Source organism: Polistes dominula, unplaced genomic scaffold (assembly GCF_049000335.1).
Source record: "Polistes dominula isolate Pdom_NZ unplaced genomic scaffold, Pdom_raw_medaka contig_82, whole genome shotgun sequence".
NCBI lineage: Eukaryota > Metazoa > Arthropoda > Insecta > Hymenoptera > Vespidae > Polistes > Polistes dominula.
Genome location: NW_028301046.1, coordinates 4,607,404 through 4,626,417, shown reverse-complemented (window position 1 = coordinate 4,626,417; position 19,014 = coordinate 4,607,404). Strand labels below are relative to the sequence as shown.

Genomic DNA, 19,014 nt, shown 5'->3' with positions numbered 1-19,014 from the left:
AAAATTTCATATAAATCGGTCAAGTCGTTTCGGAGAATAAGAATAACAAACACTGTGACAGGGGAATTTTATAGAGATAAGATATATATATATATATATATATATATTTGGTTGGAAAGATTAAGGAGTCATAAAAATTAGAAAATCTAAGTGGAAAACCGAGATATAATTTTATCATTAGCCAAGGAAATAATTGCTAGAGACACTAAAGGAAACCGTCGCACTTAAATTGCATTATTCGTGACACGCTATTATCTTGCTACCGCCTAACTCTCACACCTTCTAGCTAACCTTCCCCTTCATTCTACACAGAATCTACCCTTCTCTTCGCTTACTCACAATGTTTCCCTCATAGCCTTCCACCTCCTTCTACTCTTATGGTGTTCCCTCACGACGTTCCTTCGGTTGGTCGGTCGCTTGCTTGCTCGTTCGCTAGCTACGTAGCATGCGACTCCATTATCTCTTGACTCCGGCTTAACGGAGTAATTCCAGAAGGGATGACATACCTAAGCCAAGTGGCTCATGTGACGAAATTCATCAAGGACATCGGTAGCTGCGTTACGCCGTAGATACATACATCAGTGGTTACGGTTTACTGCCTGGATACGCAATGAGGTGGTGATCGTTCGTTACGTTGTATCTTTTTTACAGTCTAAGAAATTATGTGTCTTTGTAAAAAAGGAAAATTGACATGGATATTTTCTAATAATTATTAAGGTTCTCACGCTATTAGGTATATACAGTATTCTTCAATTTTTGATATATTTATCTTTAACACATTAATCATCCATCATGATTTGGTTTTTTTATGGAGATCCAAATCCGCCAGAACGTAAATTGTGCTATATATAATAATACCTTATCATAAATATAAATTAATAATAGAACAATCTGTATATTTGTAATAATTTTATTTTATATATTTCGTATTTATATTTCCGCGTGGTTATTCTATTAAATTTATTTTAAGATTCCAATTTAAAATTCTATTTAACTTGAACGAGCAGAACGTCACCCAAATATGGATGAAGTTAAAGGAAGTTATAGTAACTGGAATAGACACTATTTTAATAACTATTAATTAAAATTACAGTCAATAATTATAAGGCAATGCAATAGTAAAACATGTTACTTTTGAAGTTCTTCATGACAAATTATTCTCGATATTTCTTGCTAATCTACATTTTATTGATCCTACATTACGTATCTAATACATTCATAGCACAACTAAGGACGAGATTATGCCTTCAATAAACCTTACACAAAGGTTTTATAGTTTTTTCCGGACTACAGATACATAACAATAAGGAATCGAATTCTTTTGAACGCGGCTAACTTCGAAGGGTCTTTTATTTCTAGATATCAAAAATGTTACAAACGATTTTAGAAAATATCTTACGTGTATGCATATGTATTATTAGATCTATATATATACGATGCAAGTAACACGTTGAAGAGAAACAAAGAAAGAGAAAGCTTCCTTTCTTCGAGCATGTTCTTATCGTCGAGTTTAACGAGCTCAAGTCACGTTGCGTATTCTGGTTAGCTAGTAGTCTTTTTATACTACCTCCGTTCGAGGCCGTAACTTAACCTCATGGGAGGTAAAGAGAAAGAGGTGGGGTTTGAGGGGATGGCGAGGTTGAGGGTTAAAGCAAAGAGAAGGAAAGCTATAGAGAGAAGGAACACGAGAGATCGATTCGGTAGCACTCACCTGTAGATAGGTGTCATGTCGTTCTTGTACCAGACGACCAAAATGGCAGAGTCGTGTCCCGAAACGGTCGAATCGTTGTGTCGTGGTGGACGAATATCGCAGGGTAGCTCGGCTGTACCTCGAAGAACCGCCCTCACGGGGATCGCTGGACCTGTAAAGTGAAATCGTCGATAGAATTAACGTCGTTCTCGTAGTTGTCGTCTCTCGGTCGTCGTTCAACGTAATGGAATTTTCTCGAATGAAAAAAAGAGATGGAAAAAAAAGAAAGAATCCATGGTTACGTTTTAAGGGTTGAACGAAGAAAAGAAAGTTTTTTTCTCGTTTCTTATTCTGCTTTTCTTTTTTCTTTTCATGTTCTTGTTCTTTTTCTTTAGCTTTTTCTTTCTTTTCTTTTCTTTCTTTCTTTTTTAGGGAAAACGTGGCCACCGGGGAATACGCTCACTTCTTCCTTCCATCCCATGCTAGTAGAAAATTATCGCGTGGTCGTTTCGTTCGCTCGGTGATCTCTCGAGATAGAATCGAGGGAATGTCGAGACGCAACCCAGTACGGAAAAGGACCCTGTTGCGATTTCGCGCCCCAGAAAACGTGAATCTTTCCGCCCCTTGACTTCCCGTTGCTCCGACTCGGATATTAAAGAGTCTGAAGGGGAGAAGAGAGAAAGAAAGAGAGTGAAAGAGAGATGGAGAAAGTATAAAAAGAGAGAGAGAGAGAGAGAGAGAGTAAAAGAGAGAAAGGGAAGGAGAAAAATGAGCCCTCTGAATATCCGTGAATTTGTCAACTCGTTCGACCCCGTCGGCTAATTCCAGCAGACCGCGGGATTTCGCCTTTTCGAATATTCGCTGACTCTAAGGAAGAAAATTATTCTTCGTGAGGAATAGAGCCTTGATATATTTTAATAGAACGAGGTACGCGTTCGCGCACTACTATGGAAAGTGCATGCGCGTAAAAACGTGTGCTGACACCAAATTTCCTAGAAACTGTTCTCCATAGCAGTTTCGCTTGGCGCGGAGTCGACGAAGCTGTTACGTCTCCCTTATTACTTTTAGTTCCTATCCGACAATTTTCTCCTTCTCTCTCTCTCTCTCTCTCTCCCTCTCTGCATTTTCATGGTATCGTTTTCGTATCATATTGAAACTAATGTCCCACGTAAGGTGAGAAATGTTATTACAAAAATATTTTGTGATTATAACAGATGGGTTAACAGAGAGTTAATGTGAAAAAATTAACCTACGAGAGAGTTATCTTTTTTTTTATACATGGATAAAAATAAAATAATGAATATAAAGAAACATTTATTTAAAATTTCGATAATATTAATATTTATTTGTTTGCGTTAATATTGTTTCGGTTGACCGCTCTTGGTTAAATTCTCCCTGTTGAGACTGTATGAAGCCGAAGGCTACCGTGGCTAACGGAAGGAGGTAAGAGAGAAAGCGAGAAGAGAAGATACGAGACAAGAGAGAGAAAGAGAGGGTGGAAGGGAAGAGAGGAGAGGAGAGGAGAGGACGCGGAGTTAACGTTAATGGAGTTACTCGCTGCTGGGATCACGAATGCTTTTACCTTGCCTTACCTTACCTACCTTGTATCTACCTACGGCTGAGGCAGTCTCGCGTGTACGACGGTATAAGCGTATAAAACAACGGTTTTCACGGCGTCTGCTAAATTTCCCCTGGGCTGCCTCCGGTGCATTATGAGTCCTGAAGGGTGGCAAGTATGCGTCGCCGCGTTGCCGCTTCGCGTGATCTTTCCGCCATTGTTACTTCGGAGAAACGTAGCACGAGAACGGTAAATGTTGAAAAGCGTTTTCAGAAACGAGAAATCCTGCGTCGCGAGATCTTTCGTAGGAAGATCTTTTAAAACGTCAACTTTCTTTGTTCTAGGAGCCAACGTTTTCCGCAATGATAAATATCCTGCGCATTATTTTTCATTCGTAGGATTCTATCATCTTACTAAGAGGGATGATTCGAAACTTCGAGCCAAGAATAAATATTGAATCTTTTTCTTCTTATCTCGAGCTTTTGTTATTTATGTCGCTAAACTATCGTGCCAAGACTTAACTTAAAAGTAAGAACTATCATTGATACGATTATTCTTTACTTCAAATTTTATTCGCAAAATATGCGTTCCGTTTCGTACGATCGTTTATCCGGTCGTCCCGATTCCTCCATACTTCGTAAACAGGAAAAGTAATACCGCCGTTTCGTATGCTGCGGAAGGAACGCTACTCTTTATAGAACTTGTCGTTGAATCGACGACCTGCTGAGAATACATTGTCACGGTGCTGATACAGCAGCAGGGAACACTTGTGCGAACGACAACGTGTGTTGCTCCAACAGCCAGCATGTATTTGTAACAAGCATTCGGTAGAAAGGCTGTCAGCGAAATTCTCGACAGACAACCCGAAAACCGAAGCTTCCGTGTATCGGAGAAAGGATAATGGAAATCGAGCGTCGTAGAACACCTTTAACCCTTATATCATATACTACACCTAACTCCTATTCCAAGTATTCTATATCGATTGATCACGTGACCGAGTGTAACCTAAGGTAGAATGGTACCTAGGTATCAGATTAAAAAATAAAAGCTTTCTAACACCCGGTCATTCTCATTCAACGATCAACTCTTAAAACGGTGTAACGATAGATAGGAAAGACCGGAAATCAGTATTACGGTAGATTCTTTTCTTCCTCCTAGAAGCTCTAACCTTATCCAGGTCGAGGCCCTCATCCCACGTGCAGAAATAACCCAAGCGTGCTAGCTCGGTAAGCCGATAATCCACGGGTCAGACAGTGTCGAGAAGCCACACAACTTTGCTTCCTACCGGTCTGACACTCCTCTTTGCAACCCCCGCGAACCTACCACCCGTTACCATCGCCAATCTGGAAACGAATACACTTTCCTATTCCCTCTACTTTTTAATATACGACGAGTCACATACTTTATCTACTGTACACGGGATACCTATTCGTTTTTGCTCGTGTGTTTCTTTGGTACGCACGGTTTGCCGCACGACGATCGCGAAACGGATTACCATATAAAGCGTGTACAAACAGAAAAGAGAAGAGACGGGGAAAGATGTATGTGAGACGTTTTCTCGATACGATTTTCAAAGATGACAAGCAACGCCCTCCCTTCCCTCCCAATGGTGAACGCACACCGTTTATCTCGTCCTATAAATTCGACGCTCTTGAATGAAGGTTTCGATTGTAAAAAGAATTTTCTTTTTTTAGTTTTCATTTTTTTTTTGACCTAACACCGCGAACAAAAGCAAAAGATGAAGAAGAAGCTGCTACGAAGAATGTTAGAAAATTCTTGCGTAAAACGTTCGCCTGTGGCGATAAAGAAAGTCGAGAGTAACGTAACGGAGGACACAGGATCGTGTCCAATCGTGGTACAAGGTTATACGATCTACGATGGACCGACGAAGGAAATACTCGATAAACGGAACGTAACTACATGGTGTAAGTGTAAGCCGATGACGTTCCAACGTTTGAGAAAAGTCTTGTGTTCACCACCGAAGGCGACCAAGCGTTCCATCATATACCATCATCGTTGCTTTTTGTACCTTGACTTTTTTGTTTTTTTTTTGTTTTTGTGCTCGCTAGCTAACTTCAAAGCGATGAAAGAAAGAGAGAGAGAGCGTTCGACCACTTTTAATGAAGTTCCTGTTTGCCATCCCGACTTCTCGCAGGAAAATGTAGACCATGGCGTAAAGGAAAAATGACCGTTTACAGAATAAAACAACCATGTAAAAATAAAAGAATTCTCTCTTTCTTTCTCTCTCTCTCTCTCTTCTACTTCTTCTTCTATTCTATTCTATCATTTCCATACCTTTTCTATGTTTTTCCTCAATTCAAAGTAACGAATGTTAGCTTTCAGCTATTAACTGTATGTTGCTAAAGCGTACGAAGAACACTACTCTCATTCGGTATCTACTTCTTTCAACGGCAAACTTCAAAGAACGATTACTTTTCAGATTCGAGTTTTGCTCCGGGATATAAAGGCTTCGATAAAGAAAGATATATGTATATAGAACGGTAGAAGAAAGATAGAAAACATTTCTACCAAACATACTTATTATTTGTACACAAACGTATCTATCTTTCTAGTTTACTGTCCATCCATTTTTCAAACACAAAAGACGAGCGAATGAAACATAAGTTGAAAAAACGTATTGTAGTTGAGATCCGACATGATGGTCGTTGAAAATTTTCGCAAATATCTATGATTAGAGAAAAGAAGAAGGTTCTGTAGAAATAGAAAGAAAAAGGAAAAAAGAGAATTAAAAGGAAGAAACGTCATCGAATAAAAAGTCTAACGTTTCTTCTTTTTTTATTGTCATCTCTACGAGCTTATTCTCAGGCTTAGTATCTTTATACATTAGTAAAGCGATCTTTCATTTCACAAATATGTTTTTACTCCCGACATTGATCCTCAACAGGGAGAAAATAAAACATTACGTTGACTGGATGGAAGGAAGAATCTTGAAGATGTCTTCGTCTTCGTCGTAGTCGTCGTCGTCGTCGTCGTCGTCGTCATAGTCGTCGAGAGGATGATACTAATGGTGTAATTCTGCCATCAGCGTCCGGTGTAAGGTACCAAGAAAACGAGAGATGAGAATGTATGACGGAGATAGCTATTATAGAACATCGTTAACGTCTTCCATAAATCGTTTCGCTACCGCAAGCCTCTTTTCCGTAGATTTTCTCGCGAAATATCGTCCGTGTACCTACTTCGATACCACCTGGGTAGATATAATTTTTTTTCCTTTCCTTTTTATTTTCTTTTTTTCTTTTTCCCTCAGATAACGAGGTGGGATGAGAACTAAACGAAAGATCTCGTCGCATAATAATTTATGCCTATGTCGTGATGATTTGACGTCAAAACTTTTAAACATATTGCCATTGTTACGAGTCAATTTCTAAATGCAACATCGGTAACAATTGAATACAATTTTTCGATGTTTAATTAAAGAAGGACATATGTCATCTAAAGTACAACACATTTCTGTCAAACGATTTTCTCCGAGAAAAGGAAAATATGCTTTACCTTGTACTCTTTTATTTTTTTTGAGCGCGTCAAGATTTTTGTTTTTTAAACCTTACATCGTTTCTGTTTGAATTAAATGATTTTATTTATTTCACACGGTGGGGAGGGGGTGGTAGAATGTACGATACTACTGACGTTTCTACGTACGAAAGGGGATCAAATTTACGGGACAAGAGATAGAAGAAAGGTAAAAAGAAAAAAAAGCGAAAAAAAGTCTAACGGAAATTCGTTTATCTCCGTTTCCTTTCATAGCTAGGTATCGTCCATCGGACGTTATGGACGCTTCGTCTACGGAACTGCCGATAACCCACGTGTGTGTATCGAACTTCCATAAAGTTTTCTACAGTACGATATTTTCTTCCGTTTCCGTTTTAATCACGTAGCAACATCGAAAATTGATATCCCCCTTTCATTATAACAACGGAAGTGCTATAAAGATAGACGAGGTGGAGGATTTTTCATGATTTTAAAAGTATAGGTAACTTGAAAACATTTTCTCATTTAATCCAAATCGAGACACGACGACATTGTGTGTCTATCTTCGATCATTGTATGCTCGAACGAATCGAAGGATTCCCGTAGGAAGTCGAAATCCTTTAGATTCCTGTTCTTTTTCACTTCTCTCTCTCTCTCTCTTTCGATCTTCTTCTTCTTCTTTTTCTTCTTTTACCTTATTCCTGATCCCTTGACAAATATTCTGCCATACGATCCTTATATTGCGATTTCACGATTTTTCAGATCAAACCAACCCAACCAACCAACCAGTCCGGTAAGACTCCGCTCGAATGAGTTTTTCGATTCACCAACGTAGAACATTTTGCAGATTTTTTGATAAGACCTTTTTTATTACACATGGCATTGGTCAAACATCGAACTTATCGAATATACATGAAATTTGATTTTATGAAATACGATAGTATACAATATGTTTGTTACGTGATTATAGTTTAACATAACATAAGTACCTTTCAATATTTTCATGTAGAAAAAGAGTTAACATCAAAGTCTCGAAATACATAACTTATGTTCTTGACACATAAATATCTTTTCCCTAACTCTATCTGTAGTATCGATAATATTACAGAACGTAATTTGCCAATTTCAAAAATCATTTATGATAGATGAATAGAACTTTTATGCATATTTGATCAAGTTATATGAGATAAGAATAAATACATTACTCGTAATTTTTTTATTTTTCATTAAGTTGATCGTAATATTAGAAATTGGAATTATATTTTTATGAGAGTATTGAATATGTAAAAATTAATCCATGTTTTCGCGAGGGAAAAATAAATCCTTTTTTTTTCTTGTCTCTTTTTTTCTTACTTACTTACTTATTTACTTTCTATACACAGACGTGACTTTCTTATGAAGTTAATCCGAGGACGCGTCGTCGTACCCTTACGAAATTTTAATAAACCAAAAGAAACGGTGGAGGGAGTTGATACAGAGTTTAAGAAACTTTAAGATCAGCGTCTTACGGGTTATAGTCGTAAAATAAAGAAAACAAAAATGTTAGTAGTAGTCATTTAGTAACGCGACGCACAGAGACTTGTGCTTCGATATTTTATACAACATGGTATTATATAGTATAAAGCGCTTAATCGTTCAGAGTAAAACCAAAAGTTTCAAACACTTAGCTAGTTACCTTATACTTATACTTACTTAAAGTACAAATGAGATAGAAGATCCTGTATTACTTCGAGTCCTATTTATGTACTTGTATTTAAAACGCAATGGGCGCACAGATATATGTTTGAAGTAGAAACGAACTAACTAAGCTTGCTAGGAGTGGGAGTGGGAAAGGGGGCATGGTCGTTTATATAAATACAGTGACATTGGAATGTTTCTGATCAAGCTTGCAAACTTGTAGCACGCTACTACTTCCTTTTACTACTACTACTAGTCATCGGGTGTTATTATTACATTTCGTACTTTCCTTACCGGCGTAAAGAATTTTATCTCAACGTAAGAAAAGCAAAGACTAGAATTGTGCTCGGTGATCACATTCTCAAGGAAACTATAACGAACTCTTATGCGAGCAGCGTAGTCCACCAGGTAATTTGAAACACGCGATATTCTTGTCATGCACTTACATTTTCGGGGACGATCGAGCGGTTATGCAGAGAAGCGACGTTCAAACCACGAAGAAGTTTCAAGCACGTCGGACTTTTCGAAGTAAGGTACTTGGCCGATAATTCTCTCTCGAGGGATGGTATTCGCACTAGCCGGATCAACCTTCTCTTCCTCTCTCTCTTTTTCTCTCGTCATTCTCTTTCCGACTATATTGTCGATCATTTCAGAAAATTAATTATCCTCGTCTATAATTTTTCGATGGAATAAAAAACGAAATAGAAAAAGAGAGAGAGAGAGAAAAAAAAAAGATTATAACAAATGACAGAAATAGAATAGAGGAAAGAAAGAAAGATAAAAAAAAAAGAAAAACGAACAATATCGTAAAATAAGAGAGACGTATACAGGTAAATACTACTCTGCATACTACATTTTCGAACTAAAATCCTACTCTTCACGAGATTTCCTAGCCACGGATTTCAATGCCGCGCAATTTCACAATTTCCACGCATTCCGAATATTCCACGTTCCTCTTATAATTATCTCGTCGTAATTACTCACCGAGCTGCTTCATACGTACCAGCGCAAGCGCACAAACAGTTGTGTGTGTGAGAGAGAGAATTAGAAAGAGATAGAGAGAGATAACGTCCTCTCACGCATTTGCGTAACTGTCTATGCACCAACTGCGCATGGCGATTCATGTGTGTTGACGCGTTCGAGCTTGCACAGGACAAAATGATGGGGATGCAAATTTATGGGAGACACGGTTCCCTCGTTCGCTTACACACAGACGTCGAGAAATCGATCTCTCGTTGTCGTCGTCGTAGTCCACGTAATAAAAACATTTCCCTTGTCCTATTTTTTCTACCTAATATAAAAGTTGGCCCCCCCCTCCTCCTCCTCCCTTTCTTTCTTTTCCCTTCGTACCTTTTAACTCATCCTATCATTTCTCATTGCTATGAAAGTAATGATTCCTTTTTAAGACGAAGTTATCAACGTTACGCGTTAACGTTCAATTTTTTCTCTTTCTGCAATTAAGGAGATTCTTGGAAATTCGTGCGAATTAAAGGGAGAAATAGAGAGAGAGAGAGAGAGAGAGAGAGAGAGAGAAAGAGAAAAGTTGGTCGTAGAAGAAAAGGAAAAAGATCAGGCTACCCTTTTACTTTTTTACCCTTCAATTTCTTTTTTACCAGTTTTACTCTAGTTCCAACGCAATCGCTACTAAGAGAAGAAAATGAAATCATGAACGTCGTGTGGCAATAGCAACGGCAACTTCGAGAATAGGGGGAGAATAAAAAAAAAAGGAAAAAGAGAGAGATGGACTTAAAGAAGCGCTCGTTAAAAGTTTAGTCTCTCTCGTAAAGCTGTCATCTGGTCGTGTTATTTCGAGCTAATGTCGGTCGTAGGGATAGAAGATTTTTTTTTTCTTTTCTATTTCCCTCTCTCTCTCTCTCTCTTAATAATTTCTTTTTGTTTTATCTTTTTCATTAACGAGAAAAAGAGAACGACGGATCGGTTCGATGATAATCTCTGATGGTTTATTATAATAAAGTGCACCCGATGCTTGGCTCAAATTAGCAGCCATGAATTTAGCAAATAACATTAACTAGTTTAATCATTTCACAACGGTTAAATTATAGTTCTCGTATCTTTTAACGCAAAATGTTTCAGAAATTAGATATAACAATCTAAAAGAGCATCCGGTTGTGTCAACGGGTTGGCAGGGAGCACGTAGAAAAGTAGAAAAAAAATATATAGTAGAGCTGTCCAGTGCGATATTAAAAGCCAGCGTGCCACGCTTTTCTGCATGTTTTCGTTTCCCCCCTCCCTCTATGCCAGTGTTATGAACCACTACGTATATTCTCACGTGTAGTCTGAACTACGAATGAAATTAATAGCTTCGTGCAAACAGTAGTAAGGTTTGTGATTTTTTTTCCCTCACATTAGCCGTGTTATCTAGCTTACTCTAATTAGCGTTAATTATCCGAAAATTTGTCGTCTTATTTGATAACAACAAACAACAAACTAGAGATAAGAATTTATTCATCGGAAAATAGGAACTAAAGGATTTCATTTCTTTCCTTTTTTTTCTCTTTTTCTTTTCTTTAAGGTCAAATAACAAAATGGGGGGAAATGTACGAAGAAGGAACGAAGAATTTGAAGAAGGAAAATATTTTATCGGATAAGGTAGGAAATTCGAATGGTCGGTAGCGCGTTGTTAACCCATTTCCTCCGAAACGTTGCCAACGGCGGCTCGGTTCCTGCCACACCCAGAAGCAAACGAATTTTCTCAGACATTTTTCGTCTCACATATCCAACAACACAGTCATCGTCGTCTTCGTCCTCGTTCTCGTTGTTGTTGGGAAATGCCTAACGTAGCAAAGGAACCTAACGTAGCATTCGTTCGTATGGGTTATATTACCACAAAGAAAACACTATGGTATTTGAGAAAAGCGATCCGATCACGGATAGACGTAGGAACAGTTTTAGTATAGGTAAGGAGAAAAGGATGAACGGAGGGGGAGAGAAAACTTGGGAGAACGACTGTCAAGGATGAAGACAGGAGAAAATGGGAGGGGAGGAGAAAGAAATGAGAAATATGGAATCTGGTGTACGGCTATTATATACCGTCTCTCGAATACCAGGCAGATTATGATTGCGTCCAGTGCTCGTAGTCAGTGGTTCTCCGTTATCATAAACTTCATATTATTTTTTTATACAGAAACAAAATAACATTTACAATACATACACAAATACCTTTTTCTATTTAATTTCTTTACCTTATCGCGTTCGATAGATTTTTAACTACTAATTGATTTTTTTTTTTTTAATATAAAATACTAAATATAAAGGAGGTAAAAAAAAGAATGATATTACGTCATCAAAAATTTGAGATACTTTTAGGTCCTTTTCAGGTGTTGCGCCGAGAGCAACAACAACTATGGGACATCGTTGCTATCGTATTCTATATACGGAATATTCTGGGTAATGCTCGCACGTTTATATCCGCGACACGAGTTCTCTCTTCGTCTAGTGTTCCCCGAAGTACAGAGAGAAGAGAAGAGAAGAGAACGCGTTTCGTTGGAGAACACCCTGCAGCTCGTTGCCACCATCCTTTCGCCGCAATCCGATTCCTCTTGCTCCTCTACCCGAGATTACGCTGCTCTATATACCCTCTCGAAAGGATACTAACTCGAAAAGACACACGTACGAAAATGTGCGCGTGCGCATATTCTCTCTCTCTTTGCTTGTGTATGTGTGTGAGCGTGTATTTCTCTTTCTCGTTTTCCTCAACTATCGCTGTCGAAACCTTCTCTCTTTCTCTCTCTCTCTCTCTCTCTCTCTCTCTCTCTCTCTCTCTCTCTCATATCGCACGAAACGATTCTATAACGCGTAACACGGCAGGGATATCGGGGACGACACTTTAGACGTTTCTCCTCTAGGAATTGCCCTTCTCTCGTACAACCTCTATGTTTTATCATTACGATTTTCAAAATGAGAGAGAGAGAGAGAGAGAGAGAGAGAGAGAGAGAGTGAGAGGTTGAATCGTAGTTTCAAATTGTGATATCTAACTTATCGTAGAATATTTCGTATTCGTTTAAACTTAAAATTTCGTCTTTTTGTCGTTTATATACTAGGTAATGGTCGAACGTTTTCGATTTACGATATGGCATAAAACGAATTCGTTTTCTCTCTCGTCGTGATACAAATCGATCGTGTGCTCAATTTCTGGTTTGAACTCTTCTTCTTCTTCTTCTGCTTCTTCTTCTTCCCGCTGGCATATCGCTTTCTCGAGTCGCTTCTCTCGTCTTTCCCTCATACTCTCGTAGTTCGTCTCTTTGCCTCAACTAGATCTTATTTTTCCGTCATTCCTACGGCAATCCAATTCTGCTAGTTCTCTCTCTACCTCTCTCTTTCTTTCTTTCGAGGTATTACGTCGGTCTACATCTACTCTAAAAGAGGCTTGCCTTTCGTTCATTCGTTCATTCGTTCGTTCATTCGTTCGTTCGTTCGTTCGTTCGTTCGTTCGTTCTCTCTTTATTACGTCGATTAATCAAGAATTGGCATTTAGGTCGTTCTTATAATGCTTTCGTTGAAATCCTCTCGACGTCTCTGACTTTTCAGATTAATTTTTCAAATGGATTAAATTCTTGACTTTCCACCTCCTTTTCTAACCGTTTCGCGCTTTAATGACGTTTCTCGTGATAATCGATTAATCCCGATTAATCGGATATGGTCACCCGTAAAAAAGGGATTAATTTTTATCTCTTTACATTCTATTATTTATCTTTCTTCAAGAAACAAGGAGTAGCTTATCGTAATCCCTTGTATTATTTACCTTCCATTCTGAATAGTCTTTTACCGGTAGCAACGATATACGATTGTTCCATATTCGCATAAAAAGCGATATTTCAAAAGAGAGAGAGAGAGAGAGAGAGAGAGAGAGAGTGAAATAGAAAGAATTTGGTCTCTCGTATTTGTTTTGTGTTTGTTCAGAGCATAAACGAGATCGTTGATAAATAAAAAGAGATAGAAGAGGTAGATTTTAAAGTCGAGCATTGAAAATCAAGGATGAAGTCGTTGTCCTCGACTCGACTCGTCGGTTGTACCAATTCCGGTTGATCGATTGTGAAAAGGGGGAAAAAAGAAGATAAAAAATGGGTGGAGAGAAAGATCGTGTCTATCGTGGACTAGGTTGAATATGAAGAAAAGGAGGGGGGGAAGGAAAGGAGGAAGAGGGGTGACTTTCTCTATTTTACCCCCAACGATGTGTACATTCGAGTTTACAAGTTGGTTTCTTTGCACGACGGCCTCGCGGGACAAAACCCCGTGATGTACGCGTGGCCGTTGTACCGTACGCCAAGAGCAAAGAGCCCAACCATTAGCAACGAGAGCACCGAGGAATCGACTAACGAGAAAAACGGAGCACGGTCTCATTTTTACGAACGTTTGTGGATCGGCGATGAGCTCCGGCCGATTCGTAGCCATCCTCCTACCTTGCCATCCATGTTCCTCTCCTCTCCATATCGTTGATTCCTCTCGAGGCTTGTTCTCGTTCAACCTTGATAAAGAGGGAGAAAGAGAGAGAGAGAGGGAGAGAGGGAGAGAGAACGAATCACACACTCATTCACTCACACATACATACATACACATAACGAGGAAAATAAAAAGAGAGAAAGAGAAGAGGGACAAAGAAGAAAAGCGAATAAGCCCGCCGAATACGTTGCTAAAGCTCGCCGAATGCGTTCGTTGCCTTTCTTTCGACTTATATTGTACTACCCCATTAATACGACTAGAAACCCCGTTTTTGAATTATAAAACTCCCCTTTTTTGTTTTCGATCCATCGATTACTACGCTCTTTATTTTGGGCTTTCTTTTTTTCTTTTTGTATTTTTTTTTCTTTTTCTTTCTTTATAACCAAATGCACAAATTTCATATTTGCATCAACCGTGGCACACTTGAAATTCAATGAGAAAATCCATAACATTTTCTTTACGATTAAATTGAACAGATGTAATGGCGCTCGACTATGAAATCAGTAGAGAAAAAGAGAGAAAGAGGAGACACTTTTTTTTCAACCGTATAAAATAATTTTGCCAACGTACTGCTTCTAACGTGCCTAGGCACGCACGCTTGAATCGAGAAGTGACGTTGAAAAATTCTACTGGAAATTCTACGTTTCTCTTTCCGAATGACAAATTCGTCTCTCTCCCTCTCTCTCTTTTTCTATCTCTCTCTCTCTCTCTCTCTCTCTCTCTCTCTCTTTCATTCACTCCCAACCGATTCATACGGAGATTAATGCGGACGATGGTCTCGCGAACGACCACGTTGCGGAATCCACACCTCACGCTCGTTGCCCACATTCGCACACTAGTACGACAAAAACGACGAGAAGACCTCCGCCCCATCCAACCACCAACCCACCCATACTCTTTCTAAACTCGTATTGCGATGAGAAAGGTTCGAATTCGTGTTACGCGAGCACCACTAAAAATATTACGGTGCTACGTAATGCATTACGGTAATGCGATTGCACGGCTCGCGCGTAACAGCTTTTATACTCGAGTACGCTCTCGAGATAAGGCGAAGTGTTTTAGCGACAATTTATAACACGACCGTTCTATTCTACCTCCACCTCCTCCTACTCCCTATACCCTCTCGAACGTTTTTATCCAACTAACAAGGTCAAATCAATTGAATATTTTCACAAGAACCTAAGTTTCTATCAACGAAATTAAAAATTCATTTCAAAAAGTTTATAAAACACGATCTTATGTCACATCGTTTAAGATATGTCCGAGAGCATTCGTGATTGTTTTGCGAAAGTGAGGTCACACTTTATACCAAAGTCACGTAATAAATTAACGTTTATCGCCAGTTCGATATCTAATGCGGTCAATATATATATGTATATACATTGGCTTTACTTCTTTTTCAGGTTATCGTAAAATTCGAGATGTACCTATAAGCTTTTATTCACGGTTCTTACATCACTACGAGAGATTTAAACGCGACACGTGCTTTGTGATTTAGGTTCACCAAAGTTACGCCTCCTTGTGTCGTGCACTCGCTTCGATTAATCAGTATTAAGCCGGACCTCGATTACCTTTCTCTCTCTCTCTCTTGCTCTCTCATGAGTACGCATCACAAACGCGTACGTACATATATATATATATATATATATAACTACGCACCTGTTCTTCTCTACACCTTTATCAAAAGGTTCGTGTTTTCCAACGAAAAGTGACGAGAAACATGCGAGATCGTCGAGCGGTTAATTTCAGGCTCAAATTAAGACGATCATTTTAACACGAGACCTTTCTCATCGTCGATCGTTCTAAGCTTTTCCTACTCTGAAGTACTTCCGTTAACGCTTACGAGAATGAAATACTAAAGCTTTATCGCGTACTGCTTCAAAATTCTATGTTACTATGTTTTTTTTCCAATGTTATCTTATTTTTCTTTTTTTTTTTGCAATCATGAAATTTTCTCTCTCTCTCTTTCTTTCGTAAAACAATGATTTTTCTTTCTTGCACGATAACAAAAATGTAATATAAAAAATTTGATCTGTAAGCTTTTCGATCAGAAACTGCGAAGGTTGCGCTCAACGCGATAATCGAATCGACGTTACGTTCGAGCGCGTTCAGAATTCTTTCCTATCTTACGTTAGAACATTTTTTCCAACGACACGCGATTAAAATTTTATGTTTCATTATTCCAGTCGACGCGTGCTCTATGTTAATCTGATTATATCAACGAGAGAAACGACACGGATTTAATATGATGCGGAAATGAAATTATTCATATACATATATATATATAATATATATGACCGTAATATACGGTCAATGTAGTAATAAAGGTATTGTATACATTGCCTGGGCAATCTATATAATATTCACAGTGGATTTTGGGTAATTTAAAATATATACTTTAGTTGTCGTTGTATTTAAAGAGTACAGATGGGGAAATAATTTTAAGCTCGTGTAAATGAAACAAACCATGGAAATTAAAATATTTTGTACACAATGTCAGTAAAATGTTTTCGATCAATTTTTAATATGTGCCTCAGTGGGGTGTATTTAAAGTACAAAGGGTAAGATACAATGTCCTACTCGATTGGAGAATTTATAAAATGCTCCTAATAATAGATTGTGACATATATATTAAATATATATTTATCGTTTAAAATTGAAATATATCAATTTGTTATAGATAATCTCGATAGAAATATCTTTTAAGTAAATGTTATCGGTCGAAATGACGCTAATACAAATTTTGACCCCAATATTCCTGCGACATTAATTCTCTGTTTTTCAAATTAATATTTATCCGATGCAAGAACGAAAGAATATGAGAAAAATAATATATGCTGTATAAAAAAAAAAATGATCCATTTATTTTTTAACGCTAGATATTCGATCTTTAAATGTTTCAAGCAAATCACGACTGGGTAGAACGAAATTTGACCTTCCTTCAATATTTATCATCTGTTCCGATTTATCCTGAAAACAAACTGGAGAAAAAAATCGGTAAAATTCGCACCTCTTCGCGTTACATTTTTGACAAGGTATTTTCTCTCTTTTTTTTGGTGAAGCTCTTTAAAAAAAAAAAAAGGAAAAAAAACAAAAAAGAACAACTCGAACAACTAGTCAAAGCTTTTCGTAACCCTTACTCTCGTTTTCCCTTTCTCTCTTTCTCTCTCTCTCTCTCTCTCTCTCTCTCTCTTCTTTATACGATTCACAATCAACGAACGAGATTAGCGAGCATCTGCATCGGTTCACTCGAAATCCTGGATAGCACGATCTAACAGAGTCCTACGGAAATTGTTGGACATCGTTACAAGTAGAACTACGCCAGTTTACACTGCTGATTCTGTCGATCTCGTCATCAACTATCAATCGCGAATTCGCTCTACTCGATTTCATCCAACAAAGACGAGAATGATTAACGATATTCTCATCGTAGGATTTAATCCATATGAGCTTTCACCGAAATGAAAACGATATATCAAAGAGAGAAAAAAATCAACCAAATCAAACTCATTCACCACGTACCAAACTGCTGACGTTAAACTTTGGTTTATTTCTTTTATTTTTATTGATAACTTGATTATTAGATTATTAATTATTATGATGGAATAAATGAAATTATTTATTATACACACGTATATAAACTCATTCTATTTATTTGATATTTTACTAATACTGTTCCGTCCTTTTGTTGGAACATTCAAAAATATCGGTTGCAATAGAAATAGCCTTATCGGGTTTGTTTTGTTCTTTGTTGGGGCATCCGGAAGAATTTGGGTACGGTAAAAATTTCCTTATTGGGTCGACCAATAATAGGAATATTTGAGTAACAGATGGGTCCAAAGATACCGAAGTTTTCTGAGAAAAAATTTATTATATTTACTCATTTTACAATAGGGTATCTTTCGTCGGCTACTCTCACCCTAAGGGCCCAAAAAAGAATTTATTATATTTACTCAGTTTACAATGGGGTATCTTTTTTCGGCTATTTCCACCCTAGGGACACAACGGTAGTCTTAAAGGAAAGTACAAAGGTTTGTACAACAAACCGGACATTATTAACATCATAAAATCACGACGATTAAAATAGACTGTTCACATGGAGGGCATGGGGGAGGATCGGATGGTGCATAAAACACTGGGTAGACCGAAATGTAGATGGGAGGACAATATTATTTTGGGATCTTAAAGAAATAAGATACGAAGACCGCAAATGGAGGAGTCGCACTCAGGGACGGAACACTGGCAGGATTTGGTATTTGTGGTAATGAACTTTCAAGTTCCTAATACCAATTAATAATGATAATAATTTCAGTATAATAAAACTATTATTAAATGAGTAATTTTTAATGTTAATTAATGATACAATAAAAATAATCAAATTAGTATCTTGCCTAATATTCATACAAGTTTTGAATATTAGTACAATTTTACGTAAAGCATTAGAACTTTTAACACAATAGAAATTAATGTAAGATTCGTGAAAAAAAACTGGACTGGACTGGGATGGGATCGAACCACGGGGATCTTTCTCGCTTTCCGGGCGACTGCTCTTTAACCAATTGAGCTATCCAGGGCCCACCGACCAGTTCCCTTCCACGAACACTTATCAAGTTTGGCATGGAGGCGTTCGTCCCACATTAATATAATATATTATAATAAATAATTAATCCTAAAAAAATATCAAAGTTTACAGCTACTTAAATTGTTGTATTACATAATAAATAGTAAATAAATAATTTGATTTATAAAATAGTCATACATTTATTTAAAAAAATAACGTACTGTATATGTTCAAAAAGTGATACTTCTGAAAATAATATATTTTATTTTGTCAACGAATGTTATTACAAAAAATAATATATTTTATTTCTTCGTAAAATAATACTTCGGAAGGTAAAATATTGCATTCTTTTAAAAATGTTTAAGTCTTTAAAAATCAATATTTTATTCTTTAAGAAGTAATATTTTGAAAGAAAAAAAATATATATTTTATTAGTGTTAAAATTTAATCAAAATCATATGAAAAAAGTGTTTTATTTAAAAGATATTTTTCAACTAAAAATTACAATATTTAACAAGATATACTTTATGCAAATATTGTAAATTTTAATTTTATTTTGTTTTATATTATGGAAATTGT

General features: G+C 37.3%; 1 protein-coding gene across 4 annotated transcripts in view; it reads right to left on the bottom strand.

The window, feature by feature from the left end:
* Positions 1-19,014, bottom strand: part of LOC107074662 (neural cell adhesion molecule 2) — a 206,363-nt gene that overhangs the window by 50,390 nt on the left and 136,959 nt on the right. For all 4 annotated transcript variants that reach the window (XM_015336309.2, XM_015336312.2, XM_015336313.2 and 1 more), the window contains one exon: positions 1,712-1,862. In XM_015336309.2, the coding sequence (XP_015191795.1) occupies positions 1,712-1,862 (151 nt within the window). The remainder of the gene's footprint in view (positions 1-1,711; positions 1,863-19,014) is intronic.